Source organism: Neovison vison, chromosome X, assembly GCF_020171115.1.
Source record: "Neovison vison isolate M4711 chromosome X, ASM_NN_V1, whole genome shotgun sequence".
In the NCBI taxonomy this organism is placed as follows: Eukaryota; Metazoa; Chordata; class Mammalia; order Carnivora; family Mustelidae; genus Neogale; species Neogale vison.
In genome coordinates, this window is record NC_058105.1 from 40,535,001 (window position 1) to 40,559,472 (window position 24,472).

General features: G+C 42.7%; 1 protein-coding gene across 4 annotated transcripts in view; it reads left to right on the forward strand.

Moving 5' to 3' along the window:
* The first annotated feature begins 5,836 nt into the window (after positions 1 to 5,836).
* The window catches only part of MORC4 (MORC family CW-type zinc finger 4), a 51,549-nt gene continuing 32,913 nt past the window's right edge, over positions 5,837 to 24,472 (forward strand). The window contains exons 1-7 of one of the 4 annotated variants that reach the window (XM_044234267.1): positions 5,837 to 6,133; positions 6,252 to 6,324; positions 12,059 to 12,191; positions 17,584 to 17,801; positions 18,447 to 18,594; positions 20,890 to 21,022; positions 21,333 to 21,461. In XM_044234267.1, coding sequence (XP_044090202.1) covers positions 6,032 to 6,133; positions 6,252 to 6,324; positions 12,059 to 12,191; positions 17,584 to 17,801; positions 18,447 to 18,594; positions 20,890 to 21,022; positions 21,333 to 21,461 — 936 coding nt within the window. In that variant the 5' untranslated portion in view covers positions 5,837 to 6,031. The remainder of the gene's footprint in view (positions 6,134 to 6,251; positions 6,325 to 12,058; positions 12,192 to 17,583; positions 17,802 to 18,446; positions 18,595 to 20,889; positions 21,023 to 21,332; positions 21,462 to 24,472) is intronic. The other 3 variants (XM_044234266.1, XM_044234268.1, XM_044234269.1) reach the window with 3 other exon arrangements.

Here is a 24,472-nt window from a genome sequence, read left to right on the forward strand (position 1 = left end):
CAGATGAGAAAACTGGGGCCCTAGGAACATGGCCTGTGACACTTCCCCATGGTCACAGCCCAGTTCAGTGGAGTCAGGACAGGAACCTGTCCTTCTGCCTCTCGACCCTTCTATCCCATCTTGCTGGCCTCCCACCCTGAAGCTTCTTAGGCTCTCTCTCCAGCACATTCTTCCAGGAACTTGGGACAAGTGACCTTAGGGACTGAGTCAAAGAGGCTAGGAGAAGCCTCTCCTCCCCCAGGAGCACCCCGCATGGTAACAAGTACATGTGTGTGTCATACAAATCGAGCTACCTGTTCCAGGTGAGTCAGCTGGGAGGAAATGCAAGGTGCCTTTCTAGTTCTCCCAGGGCTCCTTCATTTGCTTGCAACAACGGCTGGGGGTCTCAGCCTGGACTAGACAGAAATAAAAAAGATCAGGGAGGGATGCCTGGGTGGCTCAGTCAGTGAAGCATCTGCCTTTGGCTCAGGTCATGATCCCAGGGCCCTGGGATCCAGTTAGGCTCCTTGCTCAGCAGGGAGCCTGCTTCTCCCTCTGCCTGCTGCTCCCCCCTACTTGTGCTCCCTCTCTCTCTCTGAAAGATTAATAAATAAAATCTTAAAAAAAAAAAGAAAAGATCAAGTAGATGGCTCAGGGCTTTAGACCCTAGACCCTGGATCAGGGCAAGGCTGGCTCTGGATCGGGGCGAGACAGACAGGGGCAGGCTGGAGGCTGTCAGAGGGCCCCACCACACCCTGCTTGAGCATTTCCCTGCTCCTCATTTTGAGGCAAGACCCAGGGTTTCACAGCCGCCACCCATGCTCGGCCCCCTGACAGGATCTGTTCACTGGAGTGCTCCCTTACAATGTGCCAGCTGCTGCCGCAGGCCTGTTGGGTGGCCAAGTATGTGGAACCTCGTGTTATGGCCTTTTTACTGCCCTGTGGAGCCACAGTGATGCGGTTTGTATGGATTCATTTGCTGCTTTTGTTTCTTGCTGTGCTGTGGCAGCAAGGCCCCAAGGGGGCCCAATCCTGAACTTCCAGAAGCTCCCTTGGCCACTGAGGACTGTCCCTCTGTCTTGCAGAGCTGGGGAGGGGCTGAGAGGCAGCCTCTGACTCCAGCTGCCAGTCAGGAGGCCAGACTCTTGGGAGGACACAAAGGTTTTGTTTAAACACCAAATCCCCCAAGTAGTAAACATACCAGTTCTTAGTGCAGCATTCCCAATGGCCATAGCAAACGGGAGACATGGACCGCACAGCTTAGAAGAAAGCAGTAAGGGGCGCCTGGTTGGCTCAGTCAGTTAAATGTCTGCCTTTGGCTCAGGTCATGATCCCAGGGTCCTGGGAATCCCTGCTCAGCAGGAAGTCTGCTTCTCCCTCTGGCCCTCCCCCCTGGCTTGTGGTCTTGCTGGCGTGCTCACTCTCTTTCTCTCAAAATAATATATAAAAATTTTAAAAAGGAAGAAAGCAGTAAATGGGCATTTTTAGTAGTTCCAAGTCTTGAATCAAATAAAAGTGAGGGGCAAACGAGTTTTTAAGAAATGGTAGTGGGTCACTTGGCACGGAAAATTCTGAATGTTACTTCCAGGTAGGGTTCTGGTCCGATCCTCACCAGAATGACCTTTATTGTCTCTGTCCATCTGTTCTGCCCCCCATGCTATATTCTATTTCATAACTGCACTTCTGGCTCCTCCTCCAAGCCTGCTACTAATTATGTTAAGTGCACCCACCTGACTTCTTCTTTTTAAGATTTTATTTATTTACTTGAGAGAAGGCAATAGTGAGAGAGATCACAGGGATAGAGAGAAGTAGGCTTCCGGTGGAGCAGAGAGCTCCATGCTGGGCTCAATCCCGGGACCCTGGGATCATGACCTGAGCCATTAACCAGCTGAGCCACCCAGGCGCCCACCCACCTGGCTTCTGATGGTTGCTCTCAGCCAATGATCTCCATCACGTCAGAGCTGCTCTGGAGAGCCTGGCTCCATAGCAGACACTCCCACTTGCAGGCTTGACCTGCGGAAGAGAACCAGGACCGAATTTCTTAGAGCTGCTGGTGGCCCTCTCTCCAGCTTGTTCCTTATCTTTGCTACATGGTGTATCCCGCAGCCTTCGGGTTAGTTTTCCAGGCCTGATTAGTATATCCACTCAAGGACGCTCGCCTCTGAATCCTTTTATCCCTTCTTCCACGATTGCCCCAGCAATGCTGACCTGCCAACCTCACTTAGCAGAGATCCTCACTCTTCCTGTACTTCTAGGAGCTACCCCAGCAGCGAGTTTGTACCATTTCTTGTGGTCCTTGTCAGGGTGTTAAATCCTATACTCCAGGAGAGTGTTCCCGCATTGAGAAACTCACTTGTATCCAACATTATCGTTTAGCTCCGTTGATCAGGTGCTCGCAGAATCCAATTCCATGGGAATTTCTCCAGCTCCTGCCAAGCCATGCTGGCTAGATTTTGCAGCTTCCTGGGGGGCATAGTCACTTTCCTCCCTCATCAGGCCTTGTTAGGCAAGCTCACACTTCATTATAGACCCAGAGGCCAGGAGGGAAAGTGAGTGCACACTTTGCCTTGTTGAGGAGAAATTCTGCATCATCTCCAAGCAAGAGGTAAGGAGGTTATCAGTAGGGAAGTCAGATGAGTTTTGTAGGCAAATCTGGGGATTCAAGATTTTGGTGGCAACCATGTATATAGCCCCAAACCATGTGTCAGGGTCTTGTTCTTTCCCAGGAAACGTTCTGAATCTGGCATTAGCAAACGTGTCTCCAGGGGGAGTTTAAGCTTCTTGGGAGCTCAATAACCACTGCATCCTACTGGTCTGAGAGCTACTATTTCCCCCCTATTGCTCAAACAGTCGATATATATCACACCAGATCGTATGTTCTCTTCTACGGATATACCATTCCAGCTCACCATCTCGTGAAGATCTTAACAATAATAGGACTGCCACCTTGTGGCAGGGGACTATCTGTGATGTGGTCCTAATTGCCAACTGGGCTGTGAGTGACCCAGCTCCCAAGTCGCATCTACGCGCCAATTTCTTGACTAAGTCTCCGTTTCAAGCATCATCATTTGAGTTCCCCAGGAAATGGACTGCAAGATAGATTGTAGCATGCAGGATGCCTCCTTACTAAGAGGTGTCGTTCGGGGGAAAAGCAAGAAAGGAAAAGAGGTGTCTTGGATTAGCAGCTGTGGAAGGAAGCTTGTAAGGGCAGAGGGGGAGTGGAGGGGCTCTGCAGGCCCACCAGCAGCCTCAGGCAACCACACAGAGAGATCGAGTTAGAGTGACCCTTCGGAATTGTCCCAAGTCTGACTGACATGGTCAAGGCTTTCCTACTCTGTTTTTGGTCCAACACTGTGGCGGCCTCAGAACACTTGGTGAGCTTGAGTGAAACAGTCTCTGTACCAGGGCAATCCCTGAAGGGACTAATAGCTCTAGTCAGCTTGCCAACAGTATTCTCAGCAGCTCAGCCCCAAAGTCCTTTATCGAAATGGGAGATGGGCCAGCGTATCACAGTATCCACCACAGGCACCAGCTTCTTCGTCCTAAAAATTGTCAATGAAAAGTAAAGAATTGTGAATTGATCCTCCTTCCTACAGGAGTTATATTTCAGAGCAACCAACCAAACAGCCTAAACTCTCAAGAACTTAGGGGATTAGACGATCATGGTTTTGCAACCCCAATAAAATTTTTTTTTTCAGACAATGAACATTGATGAGACCATAAAGTGAAAGGCTGATAGGGAACTTTATAGCAGGATATTGAGGCTGCCTCCACCTGAACCCACTGATCAATCTGAATATCATTAAGTGTTGGATCATATGTACTTCCTGATGTGATGCAATAGGAAGTCTATAGCACCATCTATGAGCATTCCTGCTTTCAGAAAACCTTCATAATAGAATCTAATGAAGGCTTTAGAGCCAACTCATGATTTCTAGTTAAGTTACACTTATTGCTCTAACAAGAGGAGCAAGATGAATGGTAATTATGAAGAAGTAAACAGACAAATGAGAACGTAGGGCATTCAACACTACAAGGGACTGGGTTTCTTCAGTGACTCAAAAGCATGAAGTAAAAGAGGGGAGACTGTTTTAAATTAAAGGAAGTTCAAGACAGACACCCCATGCAGTGTGTGCATCTTGTTTGGATCTAGGTTTAAATAAACCAAATGTAAAAAGGCATACCTTCGAGACAATGGAAAAGATTAGAATATGGACTGTACTGGAGGACATCAAAAAGTTGTTATGAATTTTGTTTAGGGTGAAAATGGCATCGTGGTTATGTTTTTTAGAAAAGTCCATATTTTTAGAGGACACGGACATATATAGGGTAAAATGATATGATGCTTGAGATTTGCTCTAAAATGCTTACAAAAATGAAAAAAAGAAGAAAAGAATATAAAGCAAATCTGGCAAGGTTGATAACTTTTGAATTAGGATACCAAAAAAAAAAAAGGACAAATGCAAAGAACCCAATGGAAGGAAAATGATGCTCAAAGGATATAAACAGGCACTTACAGAAAAGGAGATTCAAATGTACAACAAACATTTCAGCTTCACTGGTAGTTGGGGAAATGCAAATTAAAACAATAAGGAGATCCTATCTTTTTTTTTTTTTTTTTTTTTTTTTTTGGAGATCCTATCTTTTATTCAGAAGATCCGCAAGAAGTTAAAAGAGCAGGGCCAGATATCTAGCACTATGAGCATGGCAAAATAGCTGACTTGCTGAGGGCAAATTGCTTCCATCTTACAATATTTATTAAGAGTAAACCACGCATATACTATTAGACAGCAATATTCTGTAGAAATTATAGTACCAGAAATTAGTGATCTATACAGGAGGATGCCTGAGGCAGCACTCTCTGTGTTGTCAAAAAAAAAAAAAAAAAAGTTGAGAACAACCTGAGTTGTCTTAGAAGGATGGTCAAATAAATTCTGTTTCATCCATACCAGGGAATGTTGTATTTTTTAAAATTAAACAATTTTTTCTATAATCAAAGAGTGTAGGTATAATAGCACAAAAATTGGAAAATACAAATAAAAAAAATAAGAAACAAATGTATAGTTCCAGACCTGGAGATATCCTGGAATACATCATGTCAAGTGTTTCTCATTGTGTGTGTGTGTATATGCATGCATATGTATTATGTATGTGTAAATATATGTGCATATATAGAGACTTGTTTTTCCAATAAAAGAGATATCACATTGCACATGTTGTAATTTCTTGTTACTTTAATTCCTTCATGAATATTTTCCACATCAATAAATATTCATCTACAAACATGGCCTTTAAGAACCGCATAGTATTCCATTTCATGAATACTCCATAACTTAACCAATCCCGCATTAGGGGGCATGTAAGTGCATTCCAATGTTTTCTTTCATAAACAGCCTCCCTGTACACCAGCAAAGCTTTGAAGATGATTTCCCAATTGCCTTCCAGAAAGTTCTGGGTACTTCTGGAGGCACTGGAGCCAGCATAGTCAGAATGCTTTCCCATCACGCAAGACTGCTATCTTCCCAGATAGCAAAACTGTAGTTTTTCGGACTTGTGAGACTTGTCTTATCCTGCCCGTTAGTCATGCAGCCGTACTGGGACTCCGTTCCAGAAATCCCTACACCCTCTCCCTCCTCTAGCTTCATTCCCGCCCCTCCCCACACACCCGCCCCCCTCCCCCCACCCGCGCTTTCCCGCTCGGCGGCCTGGCCTATGGCAAACACCAAGAATTAATTAGGGGCGGGGATCAAGGAGCGGCTGTCAGGAGGTCGCCATATTTCTGTACGGCCCTGAGGCCGCCCCGACAGGCAGTCGGCGGGTCGGGAGAGGTGCTGACAGGGCGGGGCCGCCGCTCGGCTCTGCCGGCCTCACCCCTCCCGCCCGGGACAGGTGGCTGGAGCGCGCCCCGCCCCCGCCAGCTGCGGGTGGGAGCGAGGGAGGGCCAGCCCCGGACGGCCGCCGCCAGCTGCGAGGGAGAGCGAGCGAGGGCCAGTCCGGGACGGTCGGGCGACGAGTCCGGCGGCAGCAAGCGAGTATCGTGGCGGCCAAAAAAATGCTCCTGTATCGAGGGGCCCCCGCTGGCCCTGGCGCGCCGGGCAGCGGGCTGGCTCGGCCCGGCGGCGGCCCACAGGCCTTTGGGATTCGCCTGAGCACGGTAGGTCGGGGGCCCGAGGGGGCGGACGCGCGCGCGGGCCCCGGGGCTGTGGGGGGCGCGCGGGGAGGGCCTGGCGGGCCGAGGCCTCACGCGGGACGGGACCTTCTCTCGCCCCCAGATGAGCCCCCGCTACCTCCAGAGCAACTCCAGCAGCCACACGCGACCCTTCAGTGCCATCGCGGAGCTGCTAGGTGAGTGGCGAGGGCGGGCTTGGCCGCGATCGCCCGAGGCAGTGGTGCCAACGTGGTGCCGCGGACGCGAGAGGAATGCGCCGAGCCGCGCCGGGCTGGCCGGGGCTGGAGTGGGGGAGTTGGGACTGGCCCCGGCTCCGCAGGCGGAGGAGGGGGACCGCTCTCCGGCCAAGGGGGAAGAGGTCCTGCGGACAAAGCTGAGGAAACAAGGTGTGTCCGAAGCGTTAGGACGCCCGTGTCGTTTTTCTCTCTGGATCGTGATGTTCTGGGCACTTTAGGATAGCTGAGTTAATAATCAAAAGGAGATGCATAAAAACATCGGGGCCCGAGGCAGCTGGGCTCCGCAGGGACTGGCGACCGATGGAGGGCGCCAAGTTAGCAGAGGGGCATTATGGAGGACCCGGAAGGGTCCTCAGGAAAGGTCTGGAAAACGGAGTTCTTAACTTTTGGGACCAGAGAGTCTGGGAATGATGGGACATCTTTTAAGAGATGACACGAGTGCATTTGGCTCCCTGCGACCGCGGAGGGCTGAGTTCGTGGTCCACGAGCGCCCTCACACCGCTGGAATGAATACTGAGCACTTAACCTCTCGCTCCACCGATGTTTGCTTTTAAAGCATTTTCAGTTGATCCCTTGAAGCCAAGTACACCAGCTTTTGCAGTAGTGTGCTAAATACTGTGTGGAAAGCAAAGAAGAAAGGCATTCCCGGACAAAATGCAGCACAGAGAGCACATTGTAAATGTTTCAGACATGGAGAGAAGGGAGAGACGGTTACAGGACGAGGTAGCAGCAAACCAAATCTTGAAGAGTGGTTTTCAAGCTCGCCAGATGAGCCTCAGCCCCGACTGAAGCAATTCAGTGTGAGTTGCCTTGAGCACGAAGTCAGCGGGCAGCAGAAGGGTCAGAGGAGGTATTGGGAAGGGTGACAGAGAACTTTGATGGTTAGATTGACTATGACAAGAATGCTTACATCGTGTATGACTGTTCTTTTGAAGGTGCAAGAAAGAAAAAAAAGTGACTTCGACACACTTTGAGTCTTAAAGAACAAGGACTGTATCATTAAGGGTTTGCACCATCCTTGGAGCGAAACTCTGCAGGGTGGAACCAGACCTCTGTATGGGTAACTCACCAAAAAGAAAAAAGAGGGAAAAATAGTAATTTACTTAGGGGGAAATGGGAGAAGTTGTTGTGTCACTCCCTCACAGCTGCACTGTGCATACTAAACTTTAGAGGTGACTTGAAGAGTGTGTTCTGTTTGTAATTTTGACTATACTATATTATTTTTGTCCCAAGCATTAAAGCCTTAAGCTGGGCCCAAGATGACTCCTATGAGTGCAAGTGTGTGTGTATTATTTATGTAGACACACATGCCTGCACACATGCATAGAGAAACACAGATTTTAAAAACAAATCACAGCTATTTGTGGTAATATTAACAGTAGAAAGAAAAGGAGAGCAAAGGGTTAACTGGTAACCCACAGTTTTCATTTCAGGTTTTCCCTCGATTTTTTTTTTCTCCTCCATTTACGCATTAATTTTGTAGTGAATCATTCATTCAGTGAATATTTATGGAGCGTTCACTGTGGGCAAGGCCACCATGGTAGGAACAAAAATGAAAACAACATAGACTCACTTTTCTTGTGGGGGGAGGAAACTCGTACAGAAGGTTTATGCTTTGTATAACAGCAAAATGGAAAGTAGTATATCAGCAAAGATCTACATATCGAGTGCTATGGGAGTTCAGAGGAAGGAGGGATGACTTCCAGCTTGCCAGGAAGAGGGGGGTTAGGAAAGGCTTTGTAGAGGAGGTGACATTTGAGCTGAGATTTGAAGGATTGGGACATGTGGATACGGGTGTGGGGAGGGGAGGGCATTCCAGGCAAAAGAAACAACTGCATGAACAAAGGCATGAAGAGTAGAGTCGCTGAGTTTCATTAGAGTGTGGAGTTTACAAAATAGTTATAACTGTAGGTCCTTAGAGAGTTTATAAAGTGCCATCACAAGTACATTTTTAACTTTACTCTTTGAGGTATTGTTATATGGCATTATTATAATTAATATTATTATTGTCATTATTATTCTCGTCCTGCAGATCAAGATATGGAGGCTCAAGGAATTTAACTGACTTTTCCAAGATTACATGTTTAGTAAGTGGCAGGTCTAGGACTCAAGCGTGGGTCTTTTTAATCCCAAGTACCAAGTAGGTCTTGAGGTTAGAAAGGTACCTGGGGCCAGGATGTGACTAGGAGGCCCAACTATTTAAGTCTGAAGTTTTCTGAGCAGGGAAAAGTCCTGATCAGAGCTGGGCTTCAAGAGAGTTAATCTTGTAGCATGGTAAAAGATGGATTGCAAAAGAGAGACAGCCATGATTTTGAAAGACTGGTTTGGAGGTTAATGTGATAATCCAGATGAGAGGGAATAAATGCTGTAAACTAAGAAAGTGATGGGGGAGTAGAAAAAGCTAGATGTGTGAGAGCTTAGGGATGCATAGGGTAAGAGAGAGTGAGGGATAAAAAATGATTTTTGAATTTCAAACTTGTGGTCACTTGAATGCTGGCACTATGGGGTGTGTGTGTGGGGGGAGGGGGCGGACAGGAGGAAAGATTGGTTTGTGTTGGAAGGTGATGACCATAATTTTAGACAAGAATGCTTTTAGTTACCTGCAGGATGTCTGTGGGGCAGCAGCTTGGCCCTGGCAGCCTTGCAGGAATCCACACAGGCTGTCTTCCTGGAACAGGAAAGGATGGGGGGCTTGTAAAGTGCTACCTCAAAGCTACTTCCCACTTGCTGTCCTGTCTGTCCAGGGAGGCTGTCATGGGACAGCTTCTCATTGCGGCTCAGGTTCTGATGAGAATTAGAATGCTTTCTTAGAAGATCAGGGGTTAGGTGGACCAGGCCACGGGATAAGATAGATTCCCTGGGATCTGGTTTCTCATGTTCTTGCCTAAGTTGGGGTGGGGGCAGGGAGTAAGGGGAGGCAGAGATAGGGTCTTCCCACTCCAGGTAGTGTGGGCTGATTTAGGAGAGAGAAGACTCCTTGGTAGGAGGCCTGGGTGGCTCAGTCGTTAAGTGTCTGCCTTCAGCTTAGGTCATGATCTCGGTCCTGGGATGGAGCCCCCCATTGGGCTCCCCGCTCAGTGTAAAACCTGCTTCTGCCTCTCCTGCTTCCCCTGCTTGTGTTCCCTCTCTTGCTGTCTCTCTCTCTGTCAAATAAATAAAATCCTTAAAAAAAAAAAAAGACTCCTTGGGATCTGGTAGCACGTGAGATTGCATAGGCCAGGTTAGGAGGATAAAGACATCCCAGGATGTGGTAGTGCAGCTCTAGCCTAAAAGGTGGGCAGGGGGAGAGGAGCAGGGGTTCTCCAGGGTTCTCTGCCTGTCCTACCTGTTTGTAGGCTGGGTGGGCTGGGATAGCACGTGTTACATGTCGATACAATTTTGGAAGGTTAAGCAGCAATAGAGAGGATCAAAACCAGCTACCAGATTGGGGCCTTATTATTATACATTCATTTGTGGAGGCTGACCTTGATATTATTATAATTTCATTTGCTGAGGCCAAGGGAAAGGTCACTTCAAACTGAAAATAAGTGTAAAGCTGGGCTTGCTGCTGCTGGCTGCTGTCTCATTCCATGCTGCTCCAGCTGACCCTGGCGGCTGGGGTGCTCCCCTCCCCCCACTCCAGCAGCCTCTAGCCCAGGAGATAAAATGCCTAGCTGCTTCTTTGCAGCTACCTTGTAACTCTGGGAGTGCCTGTGTTAAAACTCTCTGGTATGTTTCCATTTAAAAAAAAAAAGCATCTAATAACATTTGGGCAAAATTTGCAGTAAACAGGAAAGAATGAAAAGTGATTTTGTAAGAGGCGTGCACTGATTCATTGACTGCACAGTTACATACACTTAGAATCGGGATGGACATGTGTGATGTGTTTGAGTTGTGAATGTCCATAAAATGTTAGAAGGACTTCCTCCTGTGTTCAGTTTTCAAAACAGAAATGACGCCCTGGCCATTGACAAGGTAAAGGTAGCAGTCTCAATGGCCCTAGCTTTCTGCCAGGAAGAGTGACTGATAAGTCCTTAAACAATTCAGGGCCTGTTTGCCAAGTGGTTTCTTAAAACAATGTAGGCAGCTTCACAGTGCTGAATCCTTCTGTCAGTTCGAGGGAAAAAAAAAAAACCTGCCTCTCACACAAAGTAAAAGACTATATTTGTGATAAAGCCTCTATTGCATGTCAGACTTATAATTCCTGCCAAAAAAAGTTGGCCCACTTGATTTGCCACATGATACAGGGCTTTGGCCCCACCTAGTTCTTAAAGATCGACCCTCTCAGACCTCTTAATTCCCTTTTGGGGCTCTTGGTAATGGTTTACTGCTGTTAAGACTTGTTTGGCTTACAGTCAGGATTTTATCAATGGACACGGGCAACACCACTATGGCCCTTGAAATCAATCCATGTCTTATTTTCATTGCTGGACATTCCACACTTCCCAAGTAGTAGTAACTGAAACTGCGGATTATATTTTCAATGTGAGTAATATTTCTCTTGCTTGTAAGGGGTGTTCCCAGTGGAGAAATACCATGATTTGAACAGTGGCGGCGGGACAAGTACATAGCCAGAACCCCACCTCGTGCTCTCTCAGCCCAGCCATGTGGTATCAGTAAGGTAGTCTAGGATGCCAGAGGAAGGGAAAGGGGGTGAAAGTGAAGGTCTCTGTCTGATTAAAGAGCTAGTAGGGACAGGAGTGCTCAGGGAACCCATCTGACATGTGGTTCAAACTGCCCTCTCACTCGGGCCAGCAAGTCCTGATGAGGCTGTTGCAGTCTGTGTGTCGGTGACTGACACTTGTGTGACCTCGAGTCTGGAGCACAAAGATGTGGCTACTAGACACTGGCACCCCCGGACAGTTGTGAGCTTTGCCCAGACGTTAGAATGTGGTTCTATCTGGTGACTTCAGAGTGATGAAGCCCGTTCTGAAGATGGAACTCAGGAGGAATCATGTAACTTTACCTACAGGTTTTTTTTTTTTTCTTTTTCTGCTTTGATTCCACCTTCTCTATTTAATGAGGGGGGACAGTGTCACCTTTAAGACTATGACAGTGTACTTAGGTAGAATCCCGCCCTCTCTGTAAGCATGCTTATTAGCATTTACTGGGACACCCCACCACCACCACCACCAATTAAATGTTTCGGTTTGAACTGCTAACTCAGTGCCTCTTAGGCCACAAACAGGTATGGTGATAATGTCTGTGTTCTTTAACAGAGGTGGTGATGTAGAAAAAAAGAAAAGAAAATGTTTACAGATGCACTGCGATGCGTGCAGTGTGCACCAAAATTGCAGATTTAACTCTTCTCCATAGCCCCCTCTCCTGTATGTGTTTAAGAGCAGTGAAGTGGCTGAAAGACTAGAAAGAAGTAATAAGATGAAAATGGAGCAAAATGCTTTGTGTAGAGGAGTTATTTTTCCCACAGACCCTGAAATATGAAGGGAGAAAGGCAGGTTGCAGCTTGGTCATTATATAAAATCTAGAAATCAGCTTTATAACTCCATCTGCCATTATTACCTATTGTTCCTAATAACCTAGTAAGTACACTACCATCAAAGTTCCCCACCCACCTTTGGGGACATCCACCTGAAGGGAATAAAGGCCAGTTTCTTTGTCTTGGGGCACTGAACTAGAGATTTTACTGAAATATGAGAAAAGGGGATCTAATATCACAGATTTCTACCTTTTGCAGATAATGCTGTAGATCCAGATGTATCTGCCAGGACGGTCTTTATAGATGTTGAGGAGGTCAAGAATAAATCTTGTTTGACCTTTACTGATGATGGATGTGGAATGACACCTCATAAACTACACCGAATGCTCAGGTAAAAAAGTCTTCTTGTTCTCTTGTCTTGAGTTCACGAACTCTACCTAGGGCTTCATAATTTTCTTTAGTATTTCCCTTTCCCTTTATTCACTCAGCAAATATTTATTGCGCATATATTATGTGTCAGGGCACTGGTGATGCAGTAGACACTCTTCTTGCCCTCATAGAACTTACAGTTTAGTTGGCAAGTCTGACAGTAAGCAGTAATCATAATAAAAAATGGTAAGCACACTAGAAAAGCATAGGTTGCCATGGGATAGACCAGCGGGGGAACCAAATCTGATCCAGGAAGTCAGTCAAAGCCTCTTAGAGGAAGTGATACTTAAACAGATATCTGAGGGTGAGTAGTAGAATTTAACGAGGTAAAGGAGCAAGGGGCAAGGGGTTGAGAGTTCAGGCAGAGAATAGCAAGTGTAAAGACCTGAAGGCCTTCACTGACCTGAGACCACCTCCTAATTTTATTAGCCTGAACTCATTCTTTGATCAGAAGTATTGCAGTCGGGATGATTTGTGCGTTAGGACCATGAATATGCCTGGGTATAATAAAGGCCCATGAAAGATAAATAGAAGACATTCATACACATAATCTTTGAAAGGTTTTGCAGTAGGAGGCAAAATTCAGGAATTTTCTCTTTTAACTGTTGAAGCTGGTGATAGAGATTTCTTTTGCCACTCTCAGTTCATTTAATTACTTTAAAAATGTTTGTAGCTGAGAATGTTAGTTTGTACTTGATTATCTTCACATATCACTCAGTAAAAGATGAGTGCTTCCTCAAGTCCTCTCTTCTTTTTTTATCAGATGAGGTTAATTACTCTCCACGTGGCTTCCTGAACTAGTGTGTGAAGTATGAGTAACAATGGAAGAGGGGTTCTGTGGAGGAGGGAGAGGGCTCCAAACTATAAAAATGGAAAACATTCATTTGGTTGTAGTTCTCTTTCAAGGTATTCTAATTCTATAACCCTGTTTATAGGGACATCCATCTGATCCATCAAAGAAAAGAAATGAAATTTGGGCATTAACCAATGAAATTGTTATGTTTTACCATTCAGCAGTCTGTGTACCTTGTGTCTCAGACCCTCATGATTAGAAGAATGTTTGAGGTAATCTTCTAGAGGTGAGATAGGGATGTGGCCAGTATGTTGGTGAAGGTATGGAATTGGCCCTATCTTTTAATTTATAGCATTGTTTTTAGCTCTTCGAGTTGGTGTTTTATATTAAAAAATAAAATTTTAGATGGAACCAAAATATTGGTATGTCTAATTAGGTATATATTTATTTTTCCCCTAAAATCATTTATTTCTTTAGTAAATCCTTCCCACCACAATTTGTCCCAGTGACATGGGTGTCTGATAGTGGGCCCAGCCAGTCTTTGTGCCTTCCATTTGTTCTGTGTAACTACATCCTTGAAACAAGGCAAGAGAAAGGAGGAGGATGGTTTCAAAATAATCACAACAGTTTTTGTTCCTGATTCATTCAAGAAATTTTGACTGAGCACCTGTGTGACAGTCACTGGAGATAAAGTGGTAAACCAGATAGAGATCCCTGCTCTCAAGGGGCTGACGGTTTAGTGAGAAGGACAGAATAGAATTGACTCGTAATACAACTAAATAGGTTATCTCACTTAGTGGTAAGTGCTATGAAGGAAGACAGTTTCTATGAGAGTATATAGTGAAGGGATCTATCCTAGTCTAGGGAGTCAAAAAAAGATCCCCTGAAGACGGGCCATTTGAATTGAAACACAAAGGATGAGTATTATCTGTTTGTAATTTTGTTCCCTCCCCAAAGAACAAAATAGCCAAACCAGGCAGAAAATTACTTAGCTGTAGCGTTTTTTGGCATTATCATACCAAGTATCTTTACCACTAATTTGAGCTGGGCAATTGTTCTTCATACTGCAAAATTAATTTTAGAGAATTTTTAATGAGTCCTGGATTAATGTATAGTATATATACCAGATTTTATTCATGGTCATATCTTAAAACCAATTTGAATGAGCTAGAAGGTCCCATTTATTTAAAAGTTCATTTAGTCCAATCCTAACTCCTGACCATGGATTCCATTTACCATAATTTCATTATAAATAATAGAACTTTAGTGGTAGCCTTGAAAATTAAGTATGTTCATTTTTCTGGATTTGGTTAGGGAGGTATTACTTTTGTATAATTATAGAGGTAATTATGCAAAATGACTAAGCCCACTGAAATTCTACTTCACCAAAAACATTTGTAATAACCCTATCCACATTTTCCAATCTTTCATGCTACTCTTCCTATTTCCAGGCTAGTAAAATAGTTCTCTAACTGCAGCAAGTTTCTCCCATAAATACAGAATCCCAATGAAAATCAAATTAAGAAGGAAAAGCCTATCATTAAATTCTTTCAAAGTCCACAATGAGTTCTCTTTAGCTTTTGGGGATAGTGTGAGGCAGCTAGTCTAAATGTCCAGCTGCCTTTTTCCACAAGGTAGAAAACCTCTTTCAAAGGTCTGGGATTAAAAAGAGCCACAGAGGGCGCTTGGGTGGCTCAGTGGGTTAAGCTGCTGCTTCGGCTCAGGTCATGATCTCAGGGTCCTGGGATCGAGTCCCACATTGGGCTCTCTGCTCGGCAGGGGGCCTGCTTCCCTTCCCCTCTCTCTGCCTGCCTCTCTGCCTACTGTGATCTCTCTCTGTCAGGTAAATAAATAAAATCTTTAAAAAAAAAAGCCACAGATCCTTGGATTAAAGGTATTTGCCACCTCTGCTCAGAAGTACATTTCCTAGTAGGTCTGTTCTTCTAAAACAACAGCCAGAGAATAACTGAGTTTAGCAGTGTTCCACTGTTTTATGTTCCATATTACATCACCAGTATATCTAGGAAACAGCACTGCCTGCCCTCCTGTGTCCACGGGTTCACTGAGGTATGTTTCATTGGTCAGAGTCCCAATTTAAATTGATCTCCTTAGATTCTATAATCTTGACATTTTAAGGACCTCAGGAGCAAGCTGCTGTCTCCCCACATTCCACCCAGAGAGTTGGTGTTCAGCCCTCCTCCCCCAGTGTGTAAAGACTGCCGTCTCTTACATGAAATGATAGAACAGGATGTAACTTAGGGAAGCCACCTGTCTAAGCCAAGAGATCTCTGGAAAATTAGTGAGCTACACAAAACTATATAAAATGCATCCGTACAATTCTGTTCTTCATTGTGAGGGCTTTTGTTTGACTGGGATCTGGCATCTGTTCCACAGTTTTGAGTTAAATGGAATACCTAACATGGGAATGTAGATGGAATAAAAGAACACATGGATGTGATAGGTTAACTGGAACATAACAACAACAAAATCTAGAACTTCCGGCTCCTCCCTTCTTATTTTTCTTATCCTTTTTCATTTCTGGTTCTGACCCTGAGCTATTATTTGTCTTCTCAGCCTAATATAGTCATCACATCTCTCCAAACTAAGTAACACCAGGAGGATTTATACTTCTTATAAAGGGAAGAAGAGGGGTTAGATGGCAGGAGAGTCAGGAATGGCTGGGAACTTAAGGGGATTGAATAGATTCTTCCTGTTTTCACCACTTTCCCTTAAGCACCAAATTGAAGCGTGTGTGGCACTAGAGGTGGTTTAAGTCCACGTAACCATATAGATTTATTTCTTGTGAAGAAAGGCAGCTGGACATTTAGACTAGCTACCTCATTGTGGAGTTTAAAGGAATTTAATGATAGGCTTTTCCTTCTTAATTTTGTTTTCATTGGATTTCTGGATTTACGGGATTACTGTTTATGAGGAGCCCTGTATCTGAGTTTCAGATACAGCATTTGATCTGATGTAGAGGGAAAGGTAAGCCCAGGATAGTCTCAGAATGACTTATAGAGTTAGTTTAAAATTAAGGTTTAAATGCTACTTTATAATTTAAAATATACTGTTCAGATAGCATATAATTTAATCTTCCTAATGACTCCATATTTTTTAGGCACTTCTTACACAAGAGGATTAGGAATGCCTGAATTTCACCAGCTTCCATAAGTTTATTTCCTGGGTTACTGAGGCCCATAGATGGCAGAAACTCAATGATCTTTTGGTATTTTCCAAGAAACTGCTGCCCTAGAAATTACCTTTTACTGTGGTTAGACTTATTTAGGATGTACAAAGCTCCTAGGAAGTGTCTAGAAGGACATAATGGTTTTATTGTGTAGCACTTTTAATGGAAAATTTAAAGGTGGTCCTTTTTTCTTAGGGAGTAAGCATAAGCCACAGCCTTCAGGAAGTAGAAACCAGGCATCTCAGACCTTCTCCAAAGAGCCGAGGCCAAGCCACTCAGCTGTGCCAGATAGACTTTCTGTTTTATTGATATTGGAGAAGCATCTAATCTGTAATACATGAAATTCTCCCTTAGACTGTAAACCATGAAGGCAAGAATCACATCTTTTTCTGTTGTTAACAGTTGTGTCTCCAGTGCTGAGTACAATGCGCAGCACATAGTAGAGACTCAGTAAACATTTATTGAACAAGTGATAGTGTATGACATTGTACACTTTGTCTGGAGAGAAGCAGTCCTTAAAATTAGTTTTATTTATGTTGAGAGAAGACCGTGAGGAAGTCAGTCATCATTTTCTGGATTTCCTATTTTTCATTTTTTCTTTTCTTCTTTTTTTTTTTTTTTTTTTTTTTTTTGGTTCTGTTATTCTGTTTTGTGTTTGAATGGGGTCTCTAAACAAGAAAAAGGATCTGGCTGCAGACATTGTTGAGGTGACACAGTGTAAGTCCCAAATAAAACAAGAGAGACCTCATTCTGCAGCTGCCTGCTGATACTCAGTGGTGGACCTACCTATTTTTATCCCTTGGCCACATTCCAATGAACTGTCCCAGCAGATGGAGCAGAGGTTAAGAATTGGAAGGGTTATCCTTTTGGTGGAGGGTTGAAATTGTTAAGATATATAGCCCCTGGCTTTTCAGATTCTAGAGAGTGATCTAGATCTCATACTTCTGACCAACACTGCTATCAGTTCCTTTTGTGTCCCGCACTTGGGCACACTCTGAGCTAACCGCCCTTTTCACCCTACCCTAACTTCACTATTAGCAGTCAGAACCATTGTATCTAGATAAGAAAGGCAGCTGCCCACCGCCTCCTCCAGTTCTGTTAGACAGCAAGAAGAGGCCATCTTGACATTTGTGTCAAGACTGTGTGTACACACACCAGCTACATAGGAGAATCCGGGCCATTACATCATAGTAATTTCCTACGGTTTTCGCTTAATAGTTTTGCCCAGAGGTACCAAAAGGAAAAAAAGGAGTGACTTTTTATAAGTGTGTTTTATTCATAAGCCATTCTGCCTGTCAGCCTGTCTTAGGATGCTTTTTACTTTTCTGGTTTCTTTTTTTTTTTCTGATTTCTTTTTTTCTTGTTTAATTACAGCTTTGGCTTTACAGATAAAGTAATAAAGAAGAGCCAGTGTCCCATCGGGGTCTTTGGTAATGGTTTCAAGTCAGGTTCCATGCGGCTAGGAAAGGATGCTCTCGTCTTCACCAAGAATGGGGGAACTCTCACTGTTGGACTCCTGTCACAGACCTATCTGGAATGTGTCCAGGCCCAGGCAGTTATTGTACCAATTGTTCCATTCAACCAGCAAAATAATATCCTTTCTGGAAATGGTGAATGTTGGTTAAAATGGGCCTGATAGGACTATTATAATAGAAAGCTCTTGTCTTTAGATCAAATCCTGGTATCAAAAGTTTTCATATTTAAAGAGTTATTCAAGGGTCTTAAATTTACCTGGAATTTCACCATATGAAATACTTTTAAAAATAAATGTACCATTGACAGAAGCTTAGATGTGTTTTTTATTGTATTGAAATGTCCATTGTTTTGAAATACATACTATTCACGAGCTTATCTGATGGAAGAATGGCTTGTTTCCCTACACCTAAGACAAGCTGTTGTTTCTGTTAGACCACAGGTTGTCTTAACCAAAGCAGCACAGCAGCCAGGTTTGAACTCATTGCTTCCAAAGAGGCTAAAAATTCAGCCTTTGATCTGTTTCTTAAATAGCCTTTGTTTACACTGTATCTTTGAAGCTGTAGTCTACAGGGGTAACTGACTTTGGTGTTTTGTCCCTGCAGCCTTTCTCCATTTTCCCCCTTTCCTTCTGTAGCAATACTGCCCGTGCTTCTGACTGTGTGTCTATATTTTGTCTAAAGATACAACCCAAAAGGCAGATCTTACTAATTGATAGCATCCTCTTAAGATATTAATTTTTCTTTGACTGCATTTGGTTTTACAAAAAATGATTATTACTGAGGATTCCTTGCCCAGCCTAGAAGCCATCTTGAACTATTCAATTTTCAACAGTGAAAATGACCTGCTTTCCCAGTTTGATGCCATCCCAGGCAAAAAAGGCACTCGTGTTCTCATTTGGAACATCCGCAGGTATAGTATCTCAAGGATGATAGAGTCAAGTAAGCAGAAGTAGTACGATGAAGGACATTTTCAGAAATCTCTTAAGAAAAGCAGAGTGGATAAATTTGATACGTATTTGTGTCTCACTTCATAGCTTTCCTTAATTTCCTTGGAACCACAGCTCCCATTTGAGAAAGTGGTTCTTACTGGTAAAATGTGGAGCTTGAAAAAATAGAGACATGCGTATCCTGAGGCTGTTGCCTCAAATAATCAAGACAGTTTGACATTATTCTAAGATCTTCAGAATCCATTATGAATATCTTATATTCATGGAGATAAGATAATGATAGTTATTTTACATATTTGACAATGGAGATGAAGTATGAGAAAAACAAATTAGAATAACAAAGCACAACATGATCTTTAAAATAAGGACTTCTTAGTTGTGCTTTCAGAGTAGCTAGATTAGAAGTGTGAAAATCTTTGAAGCACATAAATTTGCACTGTAATGAGGCTGGCTTCACATCATACATTTAGAACTAATAAAACCATCTAGAAATACTCCAGGATATGTCATCATTTGTTTAATCTTCTGTCAAGTGGAATACCTTTAACAGTGTCCACAAAAATCTAGAGACCTTTTATATAAAAGAGGAGATAACAGTGTCTTTAGTAGAACAGGGTATCAGATATATTCATTCTTTTTCTCCTTAGGTGAAGTATTTTGCCTCATTTCTTAGCTGGGTAAAATGATATAAAAACTTTGCTGGTTTATACAGAGTACTTTGAGTTAAAAAGAAGAACATAAGGTGGTTTTTTTGTTTGTTTTTTGTTTTACACATTGGTAATTTAGATCCTTCTGTGTCCTACTGGGAAAAATCTCAAGTAATGTAATTTATATTATAAAGGATCATTTTCCTGTGGTGTTTCCAGTGACTCAGACATATTAGGCAGAATTTTTTCTTTGTACATCGTTTTTAAGTTATATGGTATTAGGTGTTATGTGAATAAAAGTTTTCATGGTCAAATAACAGAGGAAACTGGCTTAAACAAAATTTACCATGTTACTTTATTGCAGGACTTCTCAGAGGCTTTCATATGCTAATGTTATTTCGATCTGCATTGAAAATGTTTAAGAGAGCAATATAGAATGTGGTATTTCCCAGTTTCAAAAAAAAATAGTTTCTCCAGACCCCTTTTCCTTGAATGGTGAATGGTGAGGAACAGGGAGGACAGGAAACCTCCTCAGAGTATGTGAGAGTGGAGTGAGGTAGCAAGAATCAGGAATATCCTGGAAATTTCAGAATATACTATTATAGTGAGGTGGGCTTCATATAGACCATAATGGCTCTGGTCCAGCCCTGAAGAAGGAGCTACATTTTCAACACCACAGCTCTGAGCCTTTGGAGCCTGGAGTGTGTGTGGGTGGGGAGGGGGGGATGCTATCGATAGAGCTTGAGGTGGCCCTGAGGGCCAGGAATTATTTCTCAATTTTATTCAGTCATACAACCCTTATTACTTCTTTCTTATTTAAGAGTATTTGGGGGAACTATGATTCCATGGAACAAACTTGGGGAACTGATATATATGTTTTCTCTATAGCCCATCATTTGTTTTGCGTTTTTCCCAGGAACAAAGATGGGTCTTGCCTTCTTACCCTGACAGTTGTTAGTGATCTAATGCAGAGTCTTGGAGTGGATCAGAGCTAAGTGGCCCAAAAAGACTATGAGAAGAAGAAAGACCCTTACGAAAGGAATATAAGTACTTTTATAGTTAAATGATAATTCGAAAATGATATTCCAGAGGACTAGCAGATATATGCTATTTCTATAGCAACCTTTTTTCCCCTAGAAGAAATAGGATTAGATCTGGGGAATCTTGATATTTCATTAGTCCTTATACCATTGCTGAAATCAGAAGAGGTTTTGATTCATTCCTCTATTTATTCAGTTGGAGAAGATGTTGCTGAATGACCTACCCAGCAATACCCAGAAAGTTGGGATCTATTTTAAGATCCCATCGTGAGGGTAGCTGACATCCATTTATCGGATCAGATATTTCCACCTTCCCCTTTTTTTCTCCTTTTCTTCTGTACTGGCATCACTACTTCTATGAAACATAGTCAATTTGTTTAGACTGGGAATACCTCTAAATATTGTGTGATCTTCAAACCAAGTAATTTTTAGTTCCTTTGCACTGATAGTCAGGGAAAGAAATAGGTGTTTGAGTTTTGGCTCATATTGTTTCTTTTCTCTTGGGTTCCTAGTGCATTTTTGTCCTTTGGAGCCAGTATTTGTTAGATTGGTACTTGTCTCTTTTACCCAGAAATAAAGATGGAAAGTCTGAGTTGGACTTTGATACAGATCAGTATGACATCCTGGTATCAGACTTTGGCACAGAAGAAAAAGAGACTGGTGGCGTTACCTGTGAGCTGCCAGAAACAGAGTATTCTTTACGGGTGAGTAAGAGTGATTTTTCTTCAACAATGAGAGGTAAGATGTCTTGTACTATGAAAATATTGTAGAACAAGGTCTCACTTTAGTTAGATAAAGATGACAAACTTTTAGCCCTCTTCTAGCATTCCTTTCCACTGTCTCTGCTAGAGCTGATGTAGTCACTAGCACATTCATGCAGTTGTTGACATAACAAGGTATAGAAACTAAGCCAGATCTTTGCCTGGAATAGATCTCAGTCACTAATAGTGTTTTATGAGAATGTCAATAGAACTGACAATGTCATATAATAATTTTCCCTTCACTGTTTCATAGGCATTTTGTGGCATTCTGTATATGAAGCCACGAATGAAAATTTTTCTACGTCAAAAGAAGGTGACCACCCAGATGATTGCCAAGAGCCTGGCCCATGTAGGATATGATTTATATAAACCTACCTTCACAGTATCCTTACAACTACATGAAGCTGACCTCTTCATTCCAGGATTAGATTTCTAAGTTGGCATAGGGAAACAAAAAACTTTCTTTTTTCCAATTGAAAAATGTGTGTTATAATACAAACCCTATTACAGTATGTTCTATTTTTCTTTTTAGAGAGAGAGAGAGAACAGGGAGGAGGGGCAGAGGGAGAGGGAAAAAGAGAACCTTAAGCAGGCTCCACATGGAACCCAACATGGGGCTCCATCTCACGATCCTGAGATCATGACCTGAAGCGAAATCAAGAGCTGGATGCTTAACTGACTAAGCCACCCAGGCGTCCCTACTGTATATTCTTTGAGAAGGTATTTCTTTCTTGTTGTTGAAAATATTTCTCAAAGCCAGTTGATGTATCAGTTTCATCAGAAATCACTTGGAAATTGTTAGCTCCTGAAATTTTGGAGCTTCTGTTTCAGTAGATTCTGAAATCTCTTTTTTTAATAGGACGTATTTATTTTTAAATTGTCATCTAATTCTAATGAATAGCCAGGTTTGAGAACCTCTGCAATAAGGAATGATCCACGCTGTTTGGTTTGTACTGGAATTTTGTTACATATTACATTGATTGAAATAAGCAAATATGGACTAGAACTTGTTAATCTTTTGGGCATGGTATGATTGTTGTTGTAACAAGTCCAGACTTACATTGATGGAAGTTAGGAGAGTGGAAATCAAAGGTTGATTTTCTAAGGTGAGGTAAACCTTCATCAGGTTTGACATGGATTTCCTGGTACTTGTCATAATGGCAGCCACTCAAAGGAGTAATTACTGATTTTCACTTCTATCCCCATTGCAGTGAGAATGGATTTCAGACGCTTGAGAAAAATCTTAAGTTGTACTATGGAAGTGAGGTCCCTCTCTGTTGATGGCTTTTGGGGCAAAATAAAGTCTTTGAAAGGGGGGGATCTCCTAAGTGGTTGTGAAGAGCTGCTTTTATACTTTATTTTCTAGTAATTAAGCACAGCTCCTGGCCCAAGAAACATGTTCACACTCGATTTTGCTTTATCAAAGGCATTATCTAGTTTGCTTTGTCCTTCTTCCTCGACCAAAAATGAGAAATTGTTGTTCCCTTTTTAAAAAGCTGTGTAAGTCCTTACTCCTAGGTCAATTGATTTTCTCCTGTTTTGGGAACACATAAATTCTCTACTATAAAAGTCCATGTTAACAAATCCAGAGCTAGCTTTGTTACATGTGTAGGTAAATTAGTTGTAATATCACTGTATGTAGGCTAGGATCTGAGTGTCCTAGGTTTCACAGAGCCGGTTTTAAAGAAGTGCTTTCTAACTGCTGTTTCAGGGGATACCACATTTCTGCCTCCAGCTTCTTTCTTTTGTGGGTTTCTATCAGAGCAACTCCTATGCACTGTTCAAAAACAAAATTCTCCTGAGTAAATTTGAAGATATAATTGGCTTTATTAAGTGATTAGTGATTAGGGCAGTATCCCATCTAGCAATTAAGAGATGTTCCCAGAAGCTGTGCAAAATGAAAAGTATTTATAGAGTGGGACAAAAAGTTGGTAGCAAAAGAAAAGAAAGGATTCTTTTAGGCCCGGCTGGCTTCTTTTTGTGGGAGAAGGAACAGCAGGTTTTTTATCGTGTACATAGTGCTGATCAGGAAATTTCCTATTGACTATTGAAAGGTCATACTCCTGGGATTGGTTGGAACCATAACTAAGTCTTGGTTTATCTTGGGCTGGGGGTGGAGGGTGCCAGATGATTCCGATTTGGGGTTGTTTTTGTTTTCTTCTTTATTTTTTAAAGATTTATTTGTTTGAGAGAGAGAGAGATGCACACATGGTGGGTGGGGGAGAGAAGGAGAGAGAGAATCTCAAGCAAACTCCCTGCTGAGCAGGAATTCCCCAAGCACGCTCAGTCTCATCACGCGTGAGATTCATGGCTGGGCTGAAATCACAAGTCAGAGGCTTAACAGACTGAGCCCCCCAGGCACCCCATTTTTTTTTCAACAGCAGTGCATTTGATACATACTTCAACCCTCCTTCCTATAAGACTAGTTACCTTCCCCTACTAGAATTAGGGTTAAACAAATTCACTATAGGTATGAGTGAAATGAAACTCCTGATAAAATTTCCCCCAAGGTCACTGAGGGAGGAGATCACTGATGTTGACTTACTTATTCCTCAGTTATCAAAGTCCTCTTTTGTCTTCTTGTCCTTTTTCCTTATACTAATTTGGGGTAGGGAACCTCCTACCCCAATGTGCTCCCACCATGATTTAGGATTTTAAAAGCCTGCAACAGAAGAATTTGTCATATCTCTAAAAATGTTGATTTTATGGTATAGAGTTTTGGTTTGTCTGTTTTGGGGAGTTTGTCCTGCTTTTTCATTGGAATAGGGTCTTATCTGAGGTTTGATTGGAACTTCTGGAGCCCAGAACATATTTTCTGAGCCAAACATTACTGTGTTATGTACCCACTTGTATGATGCCTTTGTATCATACCTGACACATTTGTTACATGGATTTGATGCAAGTAGCTTATTATGTAGAGGGGACAATGGAGATCATTTTTTGAGTCAGTAACAAATAATTTTTAACTCATTTGGATGTGAGGATTTCTTTATATTTGTTTTAATGAAAATTTCAGTTTCTCTGTCTCCCCCTGTCTTTCTCCCTCTCTTACCTTGCTTTTTAAATCAAATAGGACTTGCTAAAAACACATTATATTCATTTTTTACATATCATAATTCACTCTATTTCATCTATCCAAGCTTGTTCACTTCTCATGAGACATATTGCAACAGGACGATTCATTGTCCTTTTAACTCTAAAACTGATTTTTGTTCTTGGTGCTTTTGCTTTCATTGTGTTTTGTATGATTAGTAGGGCTTACCTTATTGCTTATACAGTTGATTCTTGAACAGTGCGGGGGCAGGGGTGGTTAGGGCACCTACCCCCTACACAGTCGAAATCTGGTATAACTTTTGACTCCCCAAAATCTTAACTACTGATAGCCTACCGGTG